This window comes from Ursus arctos, unplaced genomic scaffold, assembly GCF_023065955.2.
Source record: "Ursus arctos isolate Adak ecotype North America unplaced genomic scaffold, UrsArc2.0 scaffold_28, whole genome shotgun sequence".
Lineage (NCBI taxonomy): Eukaryota > Metazoa > Chordata > Mammalia > Carnivora > Ursidae > Ursus > Ursus arctos.
In genome coordinates this window covers 32,762,093-32,781,159 of record NW_026622963.1, presented here as the reverse complement: position 1 = coordinate 32,781,159, position 19,067 = coordinate 32,762,093, and the positions used below count along the sequence as shown (strand labels likewise).

The 19,067-nt window shown below is 47.4% G+C and overlaps 1 protein-coding gene and 1 long non-coding RNA gene across 5 annotated transcripts in view; one reads left to right on the top strand and one right to left on the bottom strand.

Moving 5' to 3' along the window:
- The window catches only part of ABHD2 (abhydrolase domain containing 2, acylglycerol lipase), a 104,288-nt gene that overhangs the window by 30,825 nt on the left and 54,396 nt on the right, over nt 1–19,067 (bottom strand). For all 4 annotated transcript variants that reach the window (XM_026510449.4, XM_026510450.4, XM_048220752.2 and 1 more), the window contains exons 4-5: nt 13,203–13,378; nt 10,610–10,777 (exon numbers count right to left, since the gene is read on the bottom strand). In XM_026510449.4, the coding sequence (XP_026366234.1) occupies nt 10,610–10,777; nt 13,203–13,378 (344 nt within the window). The remainder of the gene's footprint in view (nt 1–10,609; nt 10,778–13,202; nt 13,379–19,067) is intronic.
- LOC130541936 (uncharacterized) lies at nt 15,298–17,010 on the top strand. Its single transcript, XR_008956065.1, has 2 exons — nt 15,298–15,383; nt 15,739–17,010. It is a non-coding gene; the product is annotated as an uncharacterized LOC130541936 (long non-coding RNA).

Sequence of the window (19,067 nt, the reverse complement as noted above, 5' to 3'; positions counted from 1 at the left end):
CAGCGAGAGAGAGAACACAAGCACGGGGAGTGGGAGAGGGAGAAGCAGGCTTCCTGCTGAGCAGGGAGCCCGATGAGGGGCTGGATCCCAGAACGTTGGGATCATGACCCGAGCCGAAGGCAGACGCTTAACCACTGAGCCACCCAGGCGCCCCAAGGGACTTATTTTAAATTGTTACTAAAATCTTTACTTTTCCACCATTTCCTTGGGGTTCTGCCTAATTTCATTCATCCCTTGATTATTTACAACTCTATGTTTTGTTCTAACATGGAAGGAACCTCTTCTAGGTGATGTGCTCCGTACGACAAAGATATTCTCAGTCTTGTTCCCCACTGTATCTGTGGGGCTAGGTGCTGGGTGGCCACTGGGTCAGAGTACCTAAATGAACGGATGAAAGCCTGGGTGCACTGTGTCCCAGGCCCTGTCCTAGGAACGTAAACACAGCGGAGCAAGCAGATCCGAAGGGATGAAATGACTTGCCCGACCTCACACAGTGAGCCGAGAGGGGAGCACTGGACTTTGCACCCACATCCAACCCCAAACCCAAGTCCTTTGCCTCATGGCACAAACCAACACAAGTAATGGTACCGTAGGGATTTATTTTTTTGTTATTAAAAGTCTTTGCTTTCTCATCATCTGATTCCTTTTAGACCTGTCTTTTCTTACAAATTGTATTTTTTAAAGATTTTTTAAAAAAAGTTTTAGTTATTTATGCAATCTCTACACCCAACATGGGGCTCAAACTCCAGACCCTGAGATCAAGAGTCACGTGCTCCCCCGAATGAGCCAGCCAGGCGCTCCTGGCCCCGTCTATCTTTACTCAGGTTTGAGACTAATTATTTGAGACCTAGAGCAGATGTTCAGATGTCACTGGGGCAGTTACAGAACTCAGATTTGCTACACTACCGAGAAGCAATTATAGCTAATCATGTAAGCACCTGGGGAGCCTCAATTTAATTAAATCCAAATACGCCTAATCTGGATAAAGGGCCAGCCGTGCCTCACGCTGGACAAGCTGTTGGGTGTTGTGGGAAGAGCTGCCATCTCTCCCAGGCAAGGGCACAGTGTCCACGCAGCTCCGGGATCCGCCTTCTGCGAGGCGCTGGGTCCTCCTGGGATTTCCACCTGATGAGTTTACCAAATACCCTCAGTGGCCAGGAGCCGCTCCCTGGACTATTCTACGAAAAGCTACCGCTATCTGTTTTCCATAAGAGAAGGATTTTAATGAGGCTCTGTGTATTTAATCCTTATCGGGATTAGCACCGGTAACAAGATTTGGGTATCTAATCTTGCTGCAGCTTTTAAAGGCAAGACGAAACCTGAGACGCTAACCTGGCTTTGGAGAGATGAGGACCACAGGGCCATCTTGGAAAGGCAACCTGCTGAGAACAGGAAAGACCTTTCCTTCAGCCTCACACCCCTCAAGAAAAATAAGGCTAAGGCTACCTGAAAGCTACTTTCACGAAAGCCTTTTCCCAGGGGCGCTAACATGACTAAGTCGGCTCGAATATGGGGATGCGGGCTCCGTGCTCCTTGTGGATGGAGACTCTGAGTCATCTCTATGTTCCCCGTGCCAGGCCCGGCCGGGAACGCGGTGGGTGTGCCACACGTTAGCCGCGTAAGAAGGAGGTGTGAATCATGCGGCACGAGGGCACACGACACTGGCCAGCATGACGGTGGTGTCTGTGCTGGGGACGGGAAAGAAGTAGCTCAGTATCTTTCCCACTAAGTGTAATCCAAGAGAATGATCTGGACAGGCTAACAACGTGGCTCCTGGCGGGCATCTGGGGGCCAGCAGCCCCCGTCATTTCTCAGAGCTGTGAAAGCCACTGCACAGCTGAGTCCCTCAAGAGGAAAACAGCTGCAGGAATAAAGCGAGAGCCCTCTTTGTGCAGCAGGTAAGCGGGTCTCGTTCTTATCTCTGAACCGGGTTTTCACAAACGAGCGTTTTTAGCTTCATTTACGCAGGCACAGAATACCTAACCTGCCCTCTTCGGGCTGGAAGTTAAGTATCCAGACCTGATCCTGGAAGCAGAACCTGTCCCTGCTTCTCCACAGTTCTCTGGATGTTTAACTGCCCCCCTCACATTCCCTAACGCTGGCCCCTTGTGATCATCTCAACGCGCAGTGACTCCCAGCATATGATCTCGCCAGATGGTTTACCAAGATGCTTGAGCTTCTGCAAATTCACCACCTTCACTGTCACGTTCTCTCTTGCTTCACCCATCTCCTCCTTCCTCCTATCTTCCCACCATGTCCTTCTGCCATCATAACACTCAACTGTTGCAGAGGCCACGCGACTCGTGATTGTCAATCTGGAATCACGAATACGACTCAAAATTGAGTCCACAATTCAAATGGTAGATACGGGAAGCTTATCGAAACATCTATGTTCATGATCTAATAAAAGATCTTCAGATGGACTGAGCAGTATAAAAACAAAATAGAAGTTCCTTAAAAAATCACTGTTTGCACCTCCTTAGGGCAAGATGTCTTGGATCGTGGGTGATCTCCACAGCATGCTAAGCAGGGTGGCCGTACCTCCTAGCTTGCCTGGGAGAGTCCTGGAGTTTGTCTGTCATTCTGATGCAGACATTAGTAAGGTCCTCTTTCACGCTCAGAAGTAACGCAGTTGGGGGGCGCCTGGGTGGCACAGCGGTTGAGCGTCTGCCTTTGGCTCAGGGCGTGATCCTGGCATTATGGGATCGAGCCCCACATCGGGCTCCTCCACTATGAGCCTGCTTCTTCCTCTCCCACTCCCCCTGCTTGTGTTCCCTCTCTTGCTGGCTGTCTCTCTCTCTGTCAAATAAATAAATAAATAAAATCTTTAAAAAAGAAGTAACGCAGTTGGGATGCTAAATTATGGGGTCACCCCAGGTCCAGAACCTCCCTCCCTTCTAAGACTGAAATGCTGCCTTTTTTTTTTTTTTAAAGATTATATTTATTTATTTGACAGAGAGAGAGACAGCCAGCAAGAGAGGGAACACAAGCAGGGGGAGTGGGAGAGGAAGAAGCAGGCTCCCAGTGGAGGAGCCTGATATGGGGCTCGATCCCAAGACTCTGGGATCACGCCCTGAGCCAAAGGCAGATGCTTAATGACTGAGCCACCCAGGTGCCCCTGAAATGCTGCCTTCTAAGCGAGGCAAAGTTTTCTGGCCTTCCCCTGTGCTTCCAAAAGATAGTTTACAAAACAAAAATTTCCAGTATTAAACTCAGTGGGACATTACAGAACTCCTCCTCCAAGCAACAGAAGACAGTGGTGGGATTTCAGACACCTCTTCTCAGCTTGACGTCTGAGGCCAGAAATTCAAGCGTTTAGACATAAGGAAAGGGTCCAGTCCTGTTTATAAACACCCAGGGAAGGCAATTTAAATCTTTTGAGACCATGTTCAATGTCACAATGCCCCAGCTCCGTGTTTGGTCAGAGATGGGTATTAAGTTCTCGGGAGGCTTGTGATCCTAAGGACTTGGTCACCTTGTGGGGGCCAATGCCAGGCTGTTTTAATTTCTTTCACCTGATACAAAAGTGATTTTCTCTTTTATCCTCAAGATCAGATTCATGGTCTCTTTGTCACTTGGCTCAACTTCAGGAGCCATCTTGGAAATGGAGGTCAGAATGACCACAGCTGGACGATGCTGGTTTTTAGTTCTTTCCCAGCTGGCGGACTGGACGCAGCTGTACTCTGCCCTGAACGTGAGTCCTGGACAACTGGGATAAGGCATTTAGCCAAAGACAGAAAGAGGAAACAAAATGTTTCCTACATTCACTGGTCTCCTGCATCACCACCGACAGAAATCCTTACATTCCAAACAGTGCCTGGGTTAGAAAATCAATTCAGTCAATAAAGAGTCAGCCAACATGTCCATTGCTATAGTGTTTCAACTAAAGATTAGGCTCTTTAGAATAAATACACTTCAAAAAACTCTTCAAGACTTCTACATCTTCTATCATTTTTAAGTGTTACTTATTGATCTCGTCCACATGATACGGTTGTGTACTTACTTGGGCTGATCCGGTACAGTTCCCAAGTTCAATAAGAAATCTAAAAGACTGATAAATTTCACTCTTGTGGGTTCCACTCTTGTCATCCTAATGATTTCACATTTTATTTATGGTCAGATCTGCTAATGTCATTTCATTTAATCCAACTTAGTTTGTCACAAAAGAAATATTCAATATTTTCTAGCTTAAAAAAAAAATCTGTGAACTCTAGGGGCGCCTGGGTCAGCCGGTGAAGCGTCCAACTCTTGATTTTGGCTCAGGTCATGATCTCAGGGTCATGAGATCGAACCCTGCATCAGGCTCTGTGCTGGGTGTGCAGCCTGCTTAAGATTTTCTCTTTCTCCCTTTCCTTCTTCTGCACCTTCCCCCTGCTCTTTCTCTCTCTTAAAAAAATTATAAAAAAAAAAAAATATATATATATATATATGAACTATATGCAGCAAGTGGTGAGGAATTTTTTTTAAGAATGAAACGAATTTTTAGAAGGCTAAAATACAGTGAAAAGAGCATATGATACAATAAAAACAACTTCCCCATAGTGACCATGAGAGCTGGCTGTGCACCCAGTAGCGTTGAGCTGGAGGTGGGTGACCCCAGCCCCGGGGCCCAGCGCCCTGAGCAAGGCCACTGTGCCAGTTTCAAGGCTGTGCAGTCAGAAAGCACGAACTACATCCTTTGAGGTCATCGCCGGAGCCTGTCTCTTTACAGAGTCATAACTTACAGCAGCACTCTCAAGACAGAAAGAATTCTCTGCTCAGCAAGCACAGCTTCTCAACGGGTCCTTGCAGAAGTTCACATGCAGTCAGCTGCAAGAGGCTGAGGCTGAGGCAGAGGCGAGAGCATTTGACTGCTGAAGTCAACGTCCGCCTTTTCTCCTCTAAGTTGGTTCTCAGAAAACACAGAGCGGAAAGCAGAAAAAGTCATTGCTATTTACTGGTATATGCCGGACTCCGTGCTACACAATTTATATTAATGCTAACTTTCTCGACAACCTGTGTGAACTAGGTGTTCAAAGCCCCATCTGCTGGACTCTGAAACACAGGCTCTTTCCTTACGCGGGCATTTCCTGAGCATCTCTCCTCAAGTGACATACCACCTGCAGGAGACGAATGTAAAAAATCACATAAAAATTGAAAACTGCAATCTGGTCCCTATTCTTAAAAAAGACAATGGCTGGTCAACGTTCTTTTTAGACAGACCTAGCCAAGAAGCTCGGACTGCTTCTCCTGTGCTCCCCGCCTCCCCATCCCATGGCGAGCAGCTCCTCAGCAGCCTGGGCGCTTCGAGGCGGCAGGCACTCCTCTTGCTGCCTACGATCTCCTCACAGGGGCTGGCCCCACGAATGTCTCCTGGAAGCCGGATGAACAAAAGAGCGGAGCCCGAACCCACCAGGCCCATCACTGTGGCCCTGAGAAGCTCCCGGATGTGCTTTTGCCTTAACCTAAAATGTGTCTGAGCGGGAACTCTCCCCTCGCTCCTGAGAGGTACCAGCAGGATGTGGACTCTCACACGGAGAGCCGATGTAGCCCCTTGTTCAGAAGCACAGCCGCTCACCAGCTCTGTGACCTGGAGCAAGTCACGCAACCTCGCTGGGCCTCGGGTGCCTCGTCTGTAGAAGGGGGAAGGCTCATTTAGTACGTCCTACCAAGTACTCAGAACAGGGCCCGCCGCACAACTAATGCCAAGTGATAGCTGTTCAGATAAACAGCAATGACCACTGCCACCGACGTGGGGGAAAAGTCTTTTGAAATGCTCAGCGGCCTCCCTGCTCCTGTCTAGTCCTTGTGAACAACACCCGGCATAGGAAACGTGCACCCCAGAGCCGGTGCCGACCGGGGTTGAGAACCGCACAGTCTGAAGGCTGGTTCTGCCACTTACGAGTGGTGGGCCCCGGGGAAGCCTGCGGAGTGGGGACGCTAGCGCCGACCTCCGGCTGTCAGCGGGGATTAGGCTCAGCGCGCCCTGGCCCCCGTCAGTCAGTGTGAGCTACACGGGAGCTGCTGTCATGCAGGATTTTCCTTAATGGCTTTATCCTTCAAAGGCAGCATGAAGGACTCTACGTCACGAGAACGCATAAGTATCCATTTAGGAATTTCTTCTGTTTGCGAGAGTTCTGTTTTTAACAATCTCTAATCACAGCAGCAGAGACGTTCAATGGCAAGAGACTGGTGCTGATGTGGTCTGGAACAATCAGTCTGATAAGAGGGGAAAGGTCCTCTAGGATGTTCTCGGAGAGATCTGAGGGGGGTGTGTAACAGGAAAAGAAGAATGGAAGGCTTCTTGTTAACACCCTCTTTAGTTTTCCTCTGGTCAAGGTCAGTCTCCAGTGGCCGTAAAGGCGTGTTTGCAGTGACTCAATGGCCCGCCATCTGCTCGAGAGCAGTGCAGTTTGCACAAGGGAAGGCTCTCGTGACCATCAGGGGCATGGGTTTGAGACGTGATTTGCCAAGATCACCTTACAGACAGTGTTTCATGGCCCTCAGCTCGGTCACCAGTCAGCACCGACGCAGCGAGCACGTTCTAGGGGCCGAGCAGCATTCTGGGCACGGGGAGCCACACCAGGGAGTACAGGGGATTAGAGAATGATTGGGGAGTGAGGGCAGGGGACAAGGACTCTCTGGGAAGGTGACATGTTAGTTGAGACCCGAAGAACAATAAAAAGCTAAGTGAGGACTAGAGAAGAGCTATCCAGACAGACCTGGGGCAGACCTGTGATCAATCGGCAGCCCTCAGGCCAGGGCCTGGTGTCGGCGGACGCTCTGCATGTCCTGGGAACCAGAGCCCCCTTAACGTCACAACCAGTCCTCCCCCACGGACGAGGCTGACATGGTTGGGGGTCTAAGGAAAGTGAAGGGAAGGAGACTCAAAAGAGGCTTAAGATGGCTCTGCTTTCTTTTACCTTTTCCACTGAAAAGTAGGGAAGGAAGAAAGAGGGAGAGACAGTAATACTAAAAAAATAATAATGATGAAATAAATAAAAGAGGCTTAAGAAACCTGTTGTCCACCTGCAATGTATGGAACTGATTTGGATCCTGAATCAAGTACAAAGAAAGAAGTCAGGTGGGGAAGCTGAACTGTTATTAAGGAACGCTGGTGTCTTAGGTATGACGGTGGCCTTGTGCTTATGTTCTTTTATAAGCTGAACCTTGTCCTCCCCAAATCATATGTTGAAGTCCTCACCCCTGCTGCCTCAGAATATGACTGTATTTGGAGAAAGGGCCTTTATTTATCATTTATTTAAGATTTTATTTATTTTTTTAAGAGAGAGTAGGAGAGAGCACAAGCAGGGGGAGCAGCAGAGGGAGAGGGAGAAGCAGGCTCCCCGCTGAGCAGGGAGCCCAATGTGGGGCGCGATCCCAGGACCCCGAGATCATGACCTGAGACGAAGGCAGATGCTTCACCGACTGAGCCACCCGGGCGCCTCGATAAAGGGCCTTTAGAGAAATAATTAAGGTAAAACAGGGTCATTAGGGTTGAGCCCTAATCCAACCTGACTGGTGTCTTTATAAGAAGTGGAGAGACCAGGAGACAGACGGAGGGAAAAGCACACACGTCGATGCACAAGACAAGGAGAAGAAGGTCACCTACAAGCCTGGGAGAGAAGCTCAGGAGAAACCAAGCCCGCCCACACCTTGAACTTGAACTGCCGGCCTCCGGAACTGCGAGAAGATAAAGGTCTGTAGTTTAGGCCACCCAGATGGTGGTATTTTGTGAGGGCAGCGCTAGCAAACTAAAACAGTTTACAAAGAGCCTGTGTAGCTTAGCATCATACACTAAAATAATCACAGATGGAAGGAAGGGCTCTCCGGGACAAGCTCCCAAAATAATCTTCGAAAGGGAAGGAAAGGGCAGGAAGGGGGTTGTGGATGAAACGGGATTGGCCCTAAATTGAGTAACTGTTGAGGCTGAATGGTACGCACACAGAGGCTCATTTTACTACTCTCTCTACTTTTGTATATTTTGCACATTTCTCCAACAGAAAGGTTTTTTAAAAACTAAAGAGGAAACATCTTCTAGGTCATCTGCCTTTCTGGAAAACTACTGGAGTACAACAAACTACAGGAATTTACTTCTAAAATTCTGATGAAACAAACTGTAGCAACAACAAATGAACAGAAATGGTTAACTGACTTTGAAACCCTTGGGGGGCAGAGCTCTGCCTGGACGGGCTGACTCCGCCCCGTGGATTCTCATTGTTGGGATCCACACTGCGCTCTTGCGAGGCATGCCATCTTCCCCCAGAGCCTGCTCCCTTCTGTTTATGAGCTCCAACCCTTGGGATCTGAGGACCCTGTTCAAAGGCTGCTCTTGGAAGAATCCTTCCTTCCGCAACACCACTGCTTGGCTACGGAGGCAGGCTGGTTTCTCTCTGCTGCTGCCTCACCCATCACCCCCGTGGCATGACGATTTACTAATGGAATGTATCTTGTTTATCTGGGCTGCAGAGAGCACGGCTAATCCCTCACTCGCATGAACAGATCTTCAAGTCTTTGAATAAGAATGAACTGAACTTTTAATGAACGGCTACGATGTTAGGCACTCAGCTGCCTCCTAAGTCCTTAGTAACCCATGTTTCATTGTACAATTGGAACCCCCATTTGGGGCTATTGAAGAATCTGGAACTGAGGTTAAGTCAGTGGCAGGGCGGGGGGGGGGGGGGACCGTCTCTGTGACCACATGCCACACTGAGCCTACTCCTCTCTGCTCCTTCAGCCAATGCCCCCAGCTTGTGTGCGAATGTCTCCCAATCAAGTGTCCCTTCCCCACGGCCCCAAGCACGGCGCTCCTGGGGCCAGGGGAACTGGCCCTCCCACACCCAGTGCTTTCACTGGCTCTGAGATGATCCTGGACCCCGGAGCAGCCAGACCAAGGCTCTTCTCTTAGCTCTCCTGCTTACTGGCTCTATGCCTTGCCCCAACTACTTAACCTTTCTGCACCTCTGTGCACCGTTTCATCACAATTTCACTAAGTGTCCCGCTGGTTGCTGTGGAGATTCAAGGGATTGCATCTGTGTGAGACATCAGCACTGGGTCGGGACACGTTAAGTGCCCTCACTGGCATTTCTTGTCTTGTTTTTGGCAGACCGTGTGGTTAGATAGCACTCTCGAGTCTGTCTCTGTCTGGGGTCCTGAGTGAGGCCAAGCCATGCCTCGCCACCTTCAACCCGTGCAGACGGATTTTTATATCCAAGCACAGGACCTTATAATCATTCCCCGTTGTTTTCATTTTTGTAAGATTCTGCCTGTTTCTGCCTTTTGGATCCAACCCTGTCTCCCACATGCTCACTATTCTCCTGTATCTGAGTTATCTGTAAATCTGGATCTTCACCTACATCTTCAGGCCACCGACCAAGCTGTTGAACAGAAGAGTCTGTAACATGGTGTCTTTAGTCGTGGGAGTGAGTGCAGAGAAGCAGCAGGGCACGGGGCAGCCAGGCTGGCACAGAGCAGGTGCCCCCGCTCACGCTTCCCTACCCGCGCCCTACGTACGCATCGCCAGTAGCAGCACAAACCAGAACAACCTTGCTGGAGGACAATCTGACGGTATACAAATAGGCATACAAAACGTCGACTCTGAAATTTTCTAGTCCTGGAAATTCAGCCCCAAGTAGTCATTAAAGAGAAAAACAAATTCTGTGCAAAAGATATTTACAGCATCATTATTTAAAATGCTGAAAAACTCTAAATAAGCTAAATGGACTACAAAGAGGAATGGTTAGATAAACAATAACGGGAGTAATAACAGCAACGTGGCTCTTAAAAAGATTAAATGTAATGACTACACACCTTTATGTTAGTGAATGTAAGATTATTTAAATTAAGTCACCACAGATATACACGCTCTGACTGCACCTAAATAAAAACAATGCATACACAGATGAAAGAATGGGAAGATAAACAAATAGAAAATTATAGCTATGGTGAGATCGTAGACGCAATTTTCAGTTGTTTCCCATTAAAACGCGTAATAATTTATTTGGTTATAAACAATCCCAGTGTTTGTGCATATTCAAACACATACTTTATGTGTTTATTATTTATGTGAAGGGAGATTTAAATAAGATCAAGAGCGGGCAGTCTGGAAGACAGAGCCTTAGCTAACACAGGACTTCAATTAAAGGCAAGCATTTGTCTCAATATAAGATCCAGTTCCTCTCTTCAAGGAACTTGGAATCCAATGAGTTGTTGATGTGCCAGATTTCCTTCCCACAGACATGCATGTGCCTCATTGCAACCCCTTCCCGCCAGTCACAAGGGTCCTGAGGGATGGGCGTCAGGATGGCACAGGAGTGCAGGGCATGGGCTATGGGGCTCCTGGCCCTGCTCTGACACCTACCTACCAGCAGGGGGCCTCGGCGAAGCCCTGCCCCTGCGACTTTCACTCTGTCTCTAGGAGAGGGATGAGCTGGGGGTGGCTCGGGTGCCCATGTGATGCGTGGCGTCATAAGTGCCCAGCCCACACCGGCTGCTGGTATAACCACGTGCCCCTCTGCCTCTCCAGACGGCCATCAATTCTGAACTCAGAAAGGTACAGCACGACAGAAGTAGCAGCACCCTTGCAGCGAGAACCATCAGGGGGATCCCACTTGGCCGCGCCGGGACTTACCGTAGGTGAACATGCGCGGTGAGGTCAGCTCAATGTTGGGCAAGGCGCCCAGGTGGTTGAGCACGGCGCACCGGTAGCCATTTTTCTGGGCATAGTCGACGAAGGTGCGGATGTACTGCTTCTCGCTGTGATTGGCAATTCCAGGGCAGATGACCATGGTCACGTCATCTACAGGGTGAAGAAAGAGATCCCGACATATCCCATGAATAGTGATGATACATGGCCACGATTACACATCACTGGCTTAGAAAACAGTAGCAGGGAACCTGACATACATCTTTTCACTCAGTTCTCTGGGAAGAATCGTCTTCCCTTCTAGCTGGAGTTGTCCGGATCAGTGCTTCCCAAACTATTTATGGTGAAGAGTCAGTTGTTAAAATTCCTGATCATGGACAGCTTGTTTTGAAAAATGTGATAAAAATTAATTACTAGAAAGATGAAAACAATTTAAATCTCAATTTTTTATTAGATTTAGCAGATACAAAATTACTCTGCCATACTTCTGTACAAGTTTCAAATCTCAGTCTTAATTTCTGTGTGAATGATGGGACGAATGAATAGAAAAATACAAGGTAGTGTTTGCACAGACTTCTTTTTTTTTTTTTAAAGATTTTTTTATTTATTTATGTGACAGAGAGACAGCCAGCGAGAGAGGGAACACAGCAGGGGGAGTGGGAGAGAAAGAAGCAGGCTCATAGTGGAGGAGCCCGATGTGGGACTCGATCCCGGAACGCCAGGATCACGCCCTGAGCCGAAGGCAGACGCTTTAACGACTGCGCTACCCAGGCGCCCCATGCACAGACTTCTTAGATCAAGGAGTTTTACTTCCAGGTATTTGCCTACAGACAGCCCTGCACATATGCAGGACAAGGTATGTACAGTAGAGGTGATAACGGCTACAGAATGAACACAAGCTAAATGCCCAGAATCAGACATCTGGTTAAATAAATTATTGCACAGCCAAGTAATGAAATGTTATGTAGCCCTTAAAAATAATGAGAGACATCTTTACATGTACTGATAGGGAGAGCGCTCCAATGTGTATTAAGTGGAAAAAAAATGCAAGGTGCACAAAAGGGTTATGATATGCTGCCGTTTGCATGGAGGGAAAAAAGACATCTATGTTTAGAAATGTATCCCCTAGCTCTGGAATCATACATGAGAAACCTAACGGTGGGTACCCCTGGGGAGGAGCGGGGGTGGGGAGTAGGAGTGGAAGAGAGACTTCTACTTTCTCCGTATAGCTTAAAGGTACCTTTTGAATTTTCTATCACGACCATGAATTCCCTGCTGAGGGAGTGGCGGGTACTCTGAAGGACAAGGCAGGAAGGTGTGCTGGATTTACTGGGAAGGGAACACTAGTGAAGGGAGGCAGGGGCCATCCCTCTGAGGAGGTGACATCTGAGTTGAGACCCGAATGATGAGGACGAGGCAGCCGTGGAGGGTCTGGGGATGAGTGTTCTGGACAAAGGGAACATCAGCTAAACCCTCACTAGCTTGTCAGCAGCGCTGGTTACTGCAAAGAACTGAAAGGTACAACAGGTTTTCTGGAATTTCCTCCCAAGTAGTTATCCAGCTCCTGTAAAAACCAAGGTGCCTTGGGTGCCTGGGTGGCTCAGTCTGTTGGGTGTCTGACTCTTGATTTCAGCTCAGGTCATGATCTCAGGGTCGTGAGATCAAGCCCCGCATTGGGCCCCACGCTCAGTGGGGAGGCTGCTTGCGATTTTCTCTCTTCTGCCCCTCCCCCACCACTTGTACGTGTGTGCTCTCTCTCTTTCTCTGAATAAATAGATAAAATCTTCTAAAAAACCCCACAGAAACCCCAAACCTAGGTGCCTTGCATACTACAAAACTGAAAAGACATATCCTCCTCTGCTAGGAGCAGCAGTCATCCTAACCGCCACCCCAACTCCACTCGCTCGTGAGTCCTCCCTGCGAAGCTCTCTATAACGGCTGCTCACTATGGGGGCTGAACAGAGCAACGCCGAATTCCAGCAGCGACAGCAGTCGGAGTGCTTTCTGACAGACAGGTATCCCAGACCCTTGCATAAACGGACCCGAATGTGTCTTTTTGTCCATGGCAACCTATGCAGAGAGTGCCCGAGAGCCTCTGCTACCTGCTATTACCCAACAAACAGGACCAGCTTATCCTGCATCTCTGAGTTTTAGTTTCTTCATCCGTACAGTGGGAATAATAAGGCACCGACCTCTCGGGGCTGCTCTAAGGCTTAACTGAACTAACAGTGTCCACAAAGCACTTAGCAGAGTCTGGCTTCTATTGCTGTCATCAAACCTGAGGCCTGGTCCTGAGGGGCCTGGGCTCCCTGTGCTCCCTCAGCCCCTTACACCGAGCTTCTGTATTTCACGAGAGGACTGACAACTGCGTCCAGCAACGCTGTCTGAGGGGCCCAACCTGATGACTGGCAAGCATGTGATAGCTTGCGGGCTGCCCCTGAGGGAGGTACTGCAGCGGGGTCCTCCCAGCCCCCGAGTGTGATGCTGAGTCGGTGGCGTAAGTGTGGACACCGTGCTCCCTCACTGCCCAGTGTTCCCTTTCCTGTTGTGGCCCCATCGTAGACCTACGCTAGCTCACCTCCAACACAGTGCTCTGCCAAGGGCTCGAAAAGGTCAAAGGTCGAAGTGGCTCCGTCGGACATGGTGATGAACTTGCGGTGCCCGTAGGGGTGTGGCGACCTCACCCTTCCCATCTTCCCATACAAGGCTGTTTGGATGTGTCCACTTTTCCCCCAGATCAACGGTGGAATGTATCTAAGAAAGCAGGAGAGGAGAGGTCAATTTCCGCCACACTCCCTCAACGACGCATGGGAAAATTTTTGAGCAAACGTCTTTCGACCTATTTAAGTTCTTTTCGTGACAAGTTCTGTATACTAAGCGTAAATGTAGGATTTTCTTTGCCTTACATCCATGCCATGATTGACCTCCTTCCCCCATTTACTAGTACATCCTGTATCAGATTAGCTTTAGAAATCACCCGGACATGCTTATACAGACAGGATTTCAAATTTACAGTGTTAAGTAATTCAATATGAGTTATTTCTGTAATGTAGATGAAAAAGAAAGCAACTAATACATCTTGAACACATGCTACGTGACAGAGTCAGCCTCATTATCAAATGAGCTAATGTATATAAAATAGCTAGCACACTGCCTACACTCACTAAATGCTCACTTCTGTGCCTTCCCCGAACAAGATCGGCCGCAGCTACAGCGGTTCCCCTGCTAACCAAACTTGTTGCTCGCTCGTAAGCGCCTGGTGCAGGTGTTGTGGGGTGCACTGTACGCTCTGGAGAACGTGCTGGAAAGTGTAAGTATTTGTTGGCTTAAATGAAGGATAAAGGCTTGTTAGCTGAAGCAAGTCATGACGCCACCCTAACAACCTTCCTTCGTGAAAACGTGGAGTGACTCTGGTCCCTAGGAGTAAATGCAAAAATCCCCAACTAGTTAATTACTGGGAAAACAAGGTACTCTGTTACAACTAAGAAATGATTATAGTTCACAACCACAGGGCAGGATGATCCCGCTTCCTGAAACTGCCGCTGGTTTCTCTTGCTCAGCTTTGAGCCCAGGCCTGGTGCTTGGCCAGGATTTGTGTTCTATGTAAACTAGAGTCATAGAACATCAAATATGGCAATGACATCCATCCTTCATCCCTGTATTATATCATGGTGGTGAGCATTTTTTTTTAAGTTTTATTTATTTTGAGAGAGAGAGAGAGAGAGTGAGTAGGGGTAGGAGGAGAGGGAGACAAGCAGACTCCCTGCCGAGTGGGGAGCCTGACGTGGGGCTCAATCCCAGGACCCTGAGATCATGACCTGAGCTGAAACCAAGAGTCGGAGGCTTAAGTGACTAAGCCACCCAGGTGCCCCGGGGTGAGCATTTTCTTAAGGGTTTACCCTAACCTATTTCCCAACTCATGCCTATCATTTCTATCATACCAGTTGATCCTAAAAACCGTCTTTAAATTAAACCAGCTTTACTTTTTTTTTTTAAACTAATTCAATAAATCTCCACAAATTTAAGAGAAGTGAAGCTATCACCTTAAGCAAGCCAGTTCCCAGACAAACTTCCTCTGTATGGGTGGGGTGGAGAGGAAGATTATTTTAAGACCTTAGGACATGAAGCCATTTGCAAGCATGCCACCACAGGTGCAAATCTTAGTGCCGAGGACACGGCATTTGGGAAGCAGACCGAAGCGTTTATAAGAGATGAGTGGATTATGACAGCAAAAAGAGTAAGCCTATAAAAATAACATCAACTGGACAACTCAGTATTACGCAAGATTTAGATACAGCATTTATAAAAGGTTTCAGACAATAAAGCATGCATAGGGGAAGAAGAGTGATCCAAGAGACCAGATTCCTGGTTGCTCCCTGAGGAAAATTCAGAGATAATTTTGTTTATAGTATAAATTTAAAATAGAAACGTGCTGTGAAATATGAATTAAATTTCATACACTGATCTTCTGATCTTGTTCAGAATGCAGTATCATCTCAGAAAATGACGAAAGAATAAAATAAACTCTTCTCTTGGTTAGTCCCAGATTTCCCATATAATGATGACACCTGTGGTCATCCTGATGCTGCCCCTCCCCCGCCCAGATTCAGCGTCATGTCACCTCTCTGAGGTGGCCTCCAGCCTCCGCCTGCCCACGGAGGCAAAACAAAACACGTGAGCCCGGCCATCGCCGTCCACCGCACGGGTCCTAACTTGGCCTAGAAGGCCCGCCATGCCCTGCCCGCTTACATCTTTCTGGGTAAGTTCCGATAAACCTGAGCCACTGGCCGCCTGCACTCCAAAAAGGCACACCTCCTTCTGTGCTATTTTTATCCCAAGAGTCTTTGCTCAAGCTGTTGCTTCTGCCTGGAATATTCTCCTCTTCTCCTTGCACACCCAATTTTTCTGCTCCCCAGCTACTACCTGTCTTTCAAGACTCCCTTCCAGTTAGGCTGCTGGGGGAGCTGCCTTTCTCTATGCCCCCCGCAAAGCACCCTATGTATAGCTCCGTCCTGGGATCCAGGGGGCCTGATTGATTTGAGGGCTCTTTTCAAGCACATTCCTCCCCACCACATGCAGGAGCCAGGCTTGTTCATCTTTGTGTCTATCTCCAGGGTAAGCCACACACTGAGCCTGAAGGGAGGACTGCTGGATGAACAGAGAGCAGACCCACATACATCTCAGAAGGCACAGAAAAAATAATATGCACCCTAATGATGTGAGTTGGGCTGTAGCATGATTGGTGTTTGGTTACTGTCCCCTTTCCAGGCCACCCAGCACCATTCTCAGAGAAAATCCTGAGGGTGTGTATGTGCGCGTGTGTCCGTGTGTGTGCACGTGTGTCCGTGTGTGTGCACGTGTGTGCGGGAGAATACGTGACCACTTGGGGACTTTCTTGCTTCAGTGTGAGGTCAGTCGTGCACGTTGGGTGCCCCAAATCTTTCACTTTATGACGATACCACCTACCGATAAACCGCCATTTCAGAGAACGTCACAATAACACAACACCAGCGTTTACCAAATCGAATTTTTAGACAGCATTTACTGGGGCGAAGTTTTGCTGTGTGTTTTCATTTGTTTATATAAGTTATCCACAGGTCACATGAAAAAACAAAAATGAAAAACCAGAATGGGTGTAACTAGTAATATGGTTTGGGTCAAGGAGGAAACATGGACCAAAACAATAGAATAAACATAAAAGCACTTAAGAGATGCTGGAAAGTGTACACGGAGGAATCTGCTTTACTCTGGGTCTGGCCCTTCAGAGAGAAGCCTGGCAGCTTCTGCCTTTATCTCCTTGGAAACCTGGAGCCATGCTCTAGGGGAGCCGGGGCTTGACTGCCAGTGAGGAGAAGCATCCCCTAGGGGAGCCGGGGCTTGACTACCCAGCGAGGAGAAGCATCCCCTGGGGGGCTAGAGACACAGAACTGAGCGCTGGGTGTATTTTAAATCCTGAGCACCACCAAACTGTCTTCCAAAACAGATGGACCAATTTGCAACAGTTTTGCACGGAAGTACCTGTCTTCTTCACCCTCATCAATAATTAGCACTGTCAATCTTTCAAATTTTGGCCATCTTGATGGGCAAAAAATGGGTATTTAACTTCAATCTGTGTTTCTTAAGATGGATCCAATCTGTGGAAAACAAGTTTCTTATTTGAATTTGCATCTTCCTGATTCATATGTTAACTGGTCATTCCTATTTCTCTTATGTAAACTGAACCCTTTGTCCATTTTACTGTTATATTTTTTCTCTTTTTCCAATGGATTTGTAGGTACTGTTCTTATCACCTCTACACCATGGCATTTTCTATTATATGTTGCAAAGTTTTTCTCCCATTTTGTCGCATACTTTAATTTTATCTTATATAAATTCATATTTTGTGGTTAAATTTGTTAGTTATTTTTTTCTTAAAAAAAGAGAAATTTTTTAAAAGTAATCTCTCCACCCAGCATGGGGCTTGAACTAACGACCCCGAGATCAAGAGTCATACGCTTCTCTAACTGAACCGGCCTGGTGCCCCAAATTTGTTAGGTTTTTCTACTAAAACCTTTGTGTTTTGCATTTTGTTTTAAAAAGAGCTATTCTAGCACCCAATATTAAATATATTCTCCAGTATCTCCTTCTATTATGCCTACAGTTTTAAAAATATATATATTACCCTTAAATCTGCTTATTTTTGTAAAGGACGTAAAGATCTAATTCATTTTTTCCTGACAGTTGGCTAATTAACTTTATACTGTAAATGGTTCATCCTTTCCCCACTGATTTTTAACTGTCATCTTTAATATACACCAAGTTCCCAATTAAATATTTGGATATTTTTCTGTATTTTCTGATTCATTGATCTATTTGTCTATCCTTGTGCCAATATGACTCTGCCTTAATTAATACAGCTTTATGGACTATTTCGAGTGTGGATAGTGCAAATTTTCACTTTTCTTTCTCAAAATTTTCTTGGCAGATTTTCGGCATTTTATTTTCCAGGTGAATTACAGGATTAGCTTGTTCCATGAAAATTTTGGAATTTCTAATTGTTAACACACCAAACTTATATATTACCTTGGGGAAAACTGACATCTTTACAGTTTTTACTTGTCCCATTAAAAAACATGTCGTATCTCTCTATTACTCGGGTATTTTTGTCCTACAGTAAAACTTTATAGCTTGCTTCATGTTGTAATACTCAGTTTTTATTACACTGATTTGCATGCATTTCTACATTTTTAAAAAAGCTATTCTTAGAGTTAGCATCTGGGCATGTTTTACTCCTAGCTCCCTGAAAGCAGGGGCGAAGTCTTTTGTACTAACACATATGCTAGTCTGTCCAATGTTGTGCTGTGGCCAGTGATTAATAAATGCTTGTTATAAATAAACGAATGTTACTAAGCAAGAAGCTAGACCACAAAAAATATAGAAGCCAGCATGTCCTGATCTTCTGAACCTATCTGTAAGCAACACCTGGCTATACTAACGGAATTGCCCGATGGGAATGCCCACAAGGGAAAATCAGGAACCCCCCCTCCCACCCATGTCCCTCCATATACACATACACAGTGCATTTGGGCAGATGGAGTTCACATCAGCAAGGACAGATGGTGGCTGGGCTGTTTTCAAAAATGCTGGAAAAAAAAAAAAGTTGACTAATGCTTATCTCTGCCCTCAATCTGTGAGTGACCAACCCATTCTTTCCTAGGGGACCCGGGTTCTTTGGTTGACATCAAACTACTTTGCAGCAGTTGGATCCAGACTTAGCTGTCATTCCCTCTGCTTCTCTCCAGCAGCCCTCTAGCACCCTGGCACAGGGCTGCCACACACATGGCATCTGAGACTGCGCCCCCACCCCCACTCCCCGCACACGGGTCCCTTTCAGTGAGCCAGACACTCAGCAGCAGCTACTCCTTGGCTAAAACTTTATGTTGGCTTCACACAAGATGCTAGGGTTAAGGTAACACAATGCAACCCCAACTAACTTAAGAAGGGACTGTGCTGGGCTGCTCACCGAACGGACAAGAGGCTGGAGGAGCAGGCTTGAAGAGGGCAGGTTCTAGGAAAGAAACTGGGGCTGCTATATGAATTGCTGGACCCCCCAGGAGGCAATGCCCCAGGAGTGGGGTGTCTCGAAGAAGGGAATTGGGGGGGGCGGGGCATTACCTGCATGCAATGGGAGAGAAGGACTTCCCCAAGAGGAAACATGTGCCCCTGAAGAGGAAGAATGGATGCTGGGCAGCCAGAAAGTGACAAATGCTCCCCACGAGGTTTGGGACTAGACTTGTCTTTGCTTCAAGAGGCTGCTTTAGTGCCCCTGATATCCCACAGCCCTCTTCAAACCACCATGTTCCCATCTAATTCCTCCAAAGTCTCTTCTTTCTGTCCTTGTTCCCAACGTTGGTCCCGACTCAGCGTTTCCCGTTAATTCCCAAATGTATTTACTTTGAAGCGT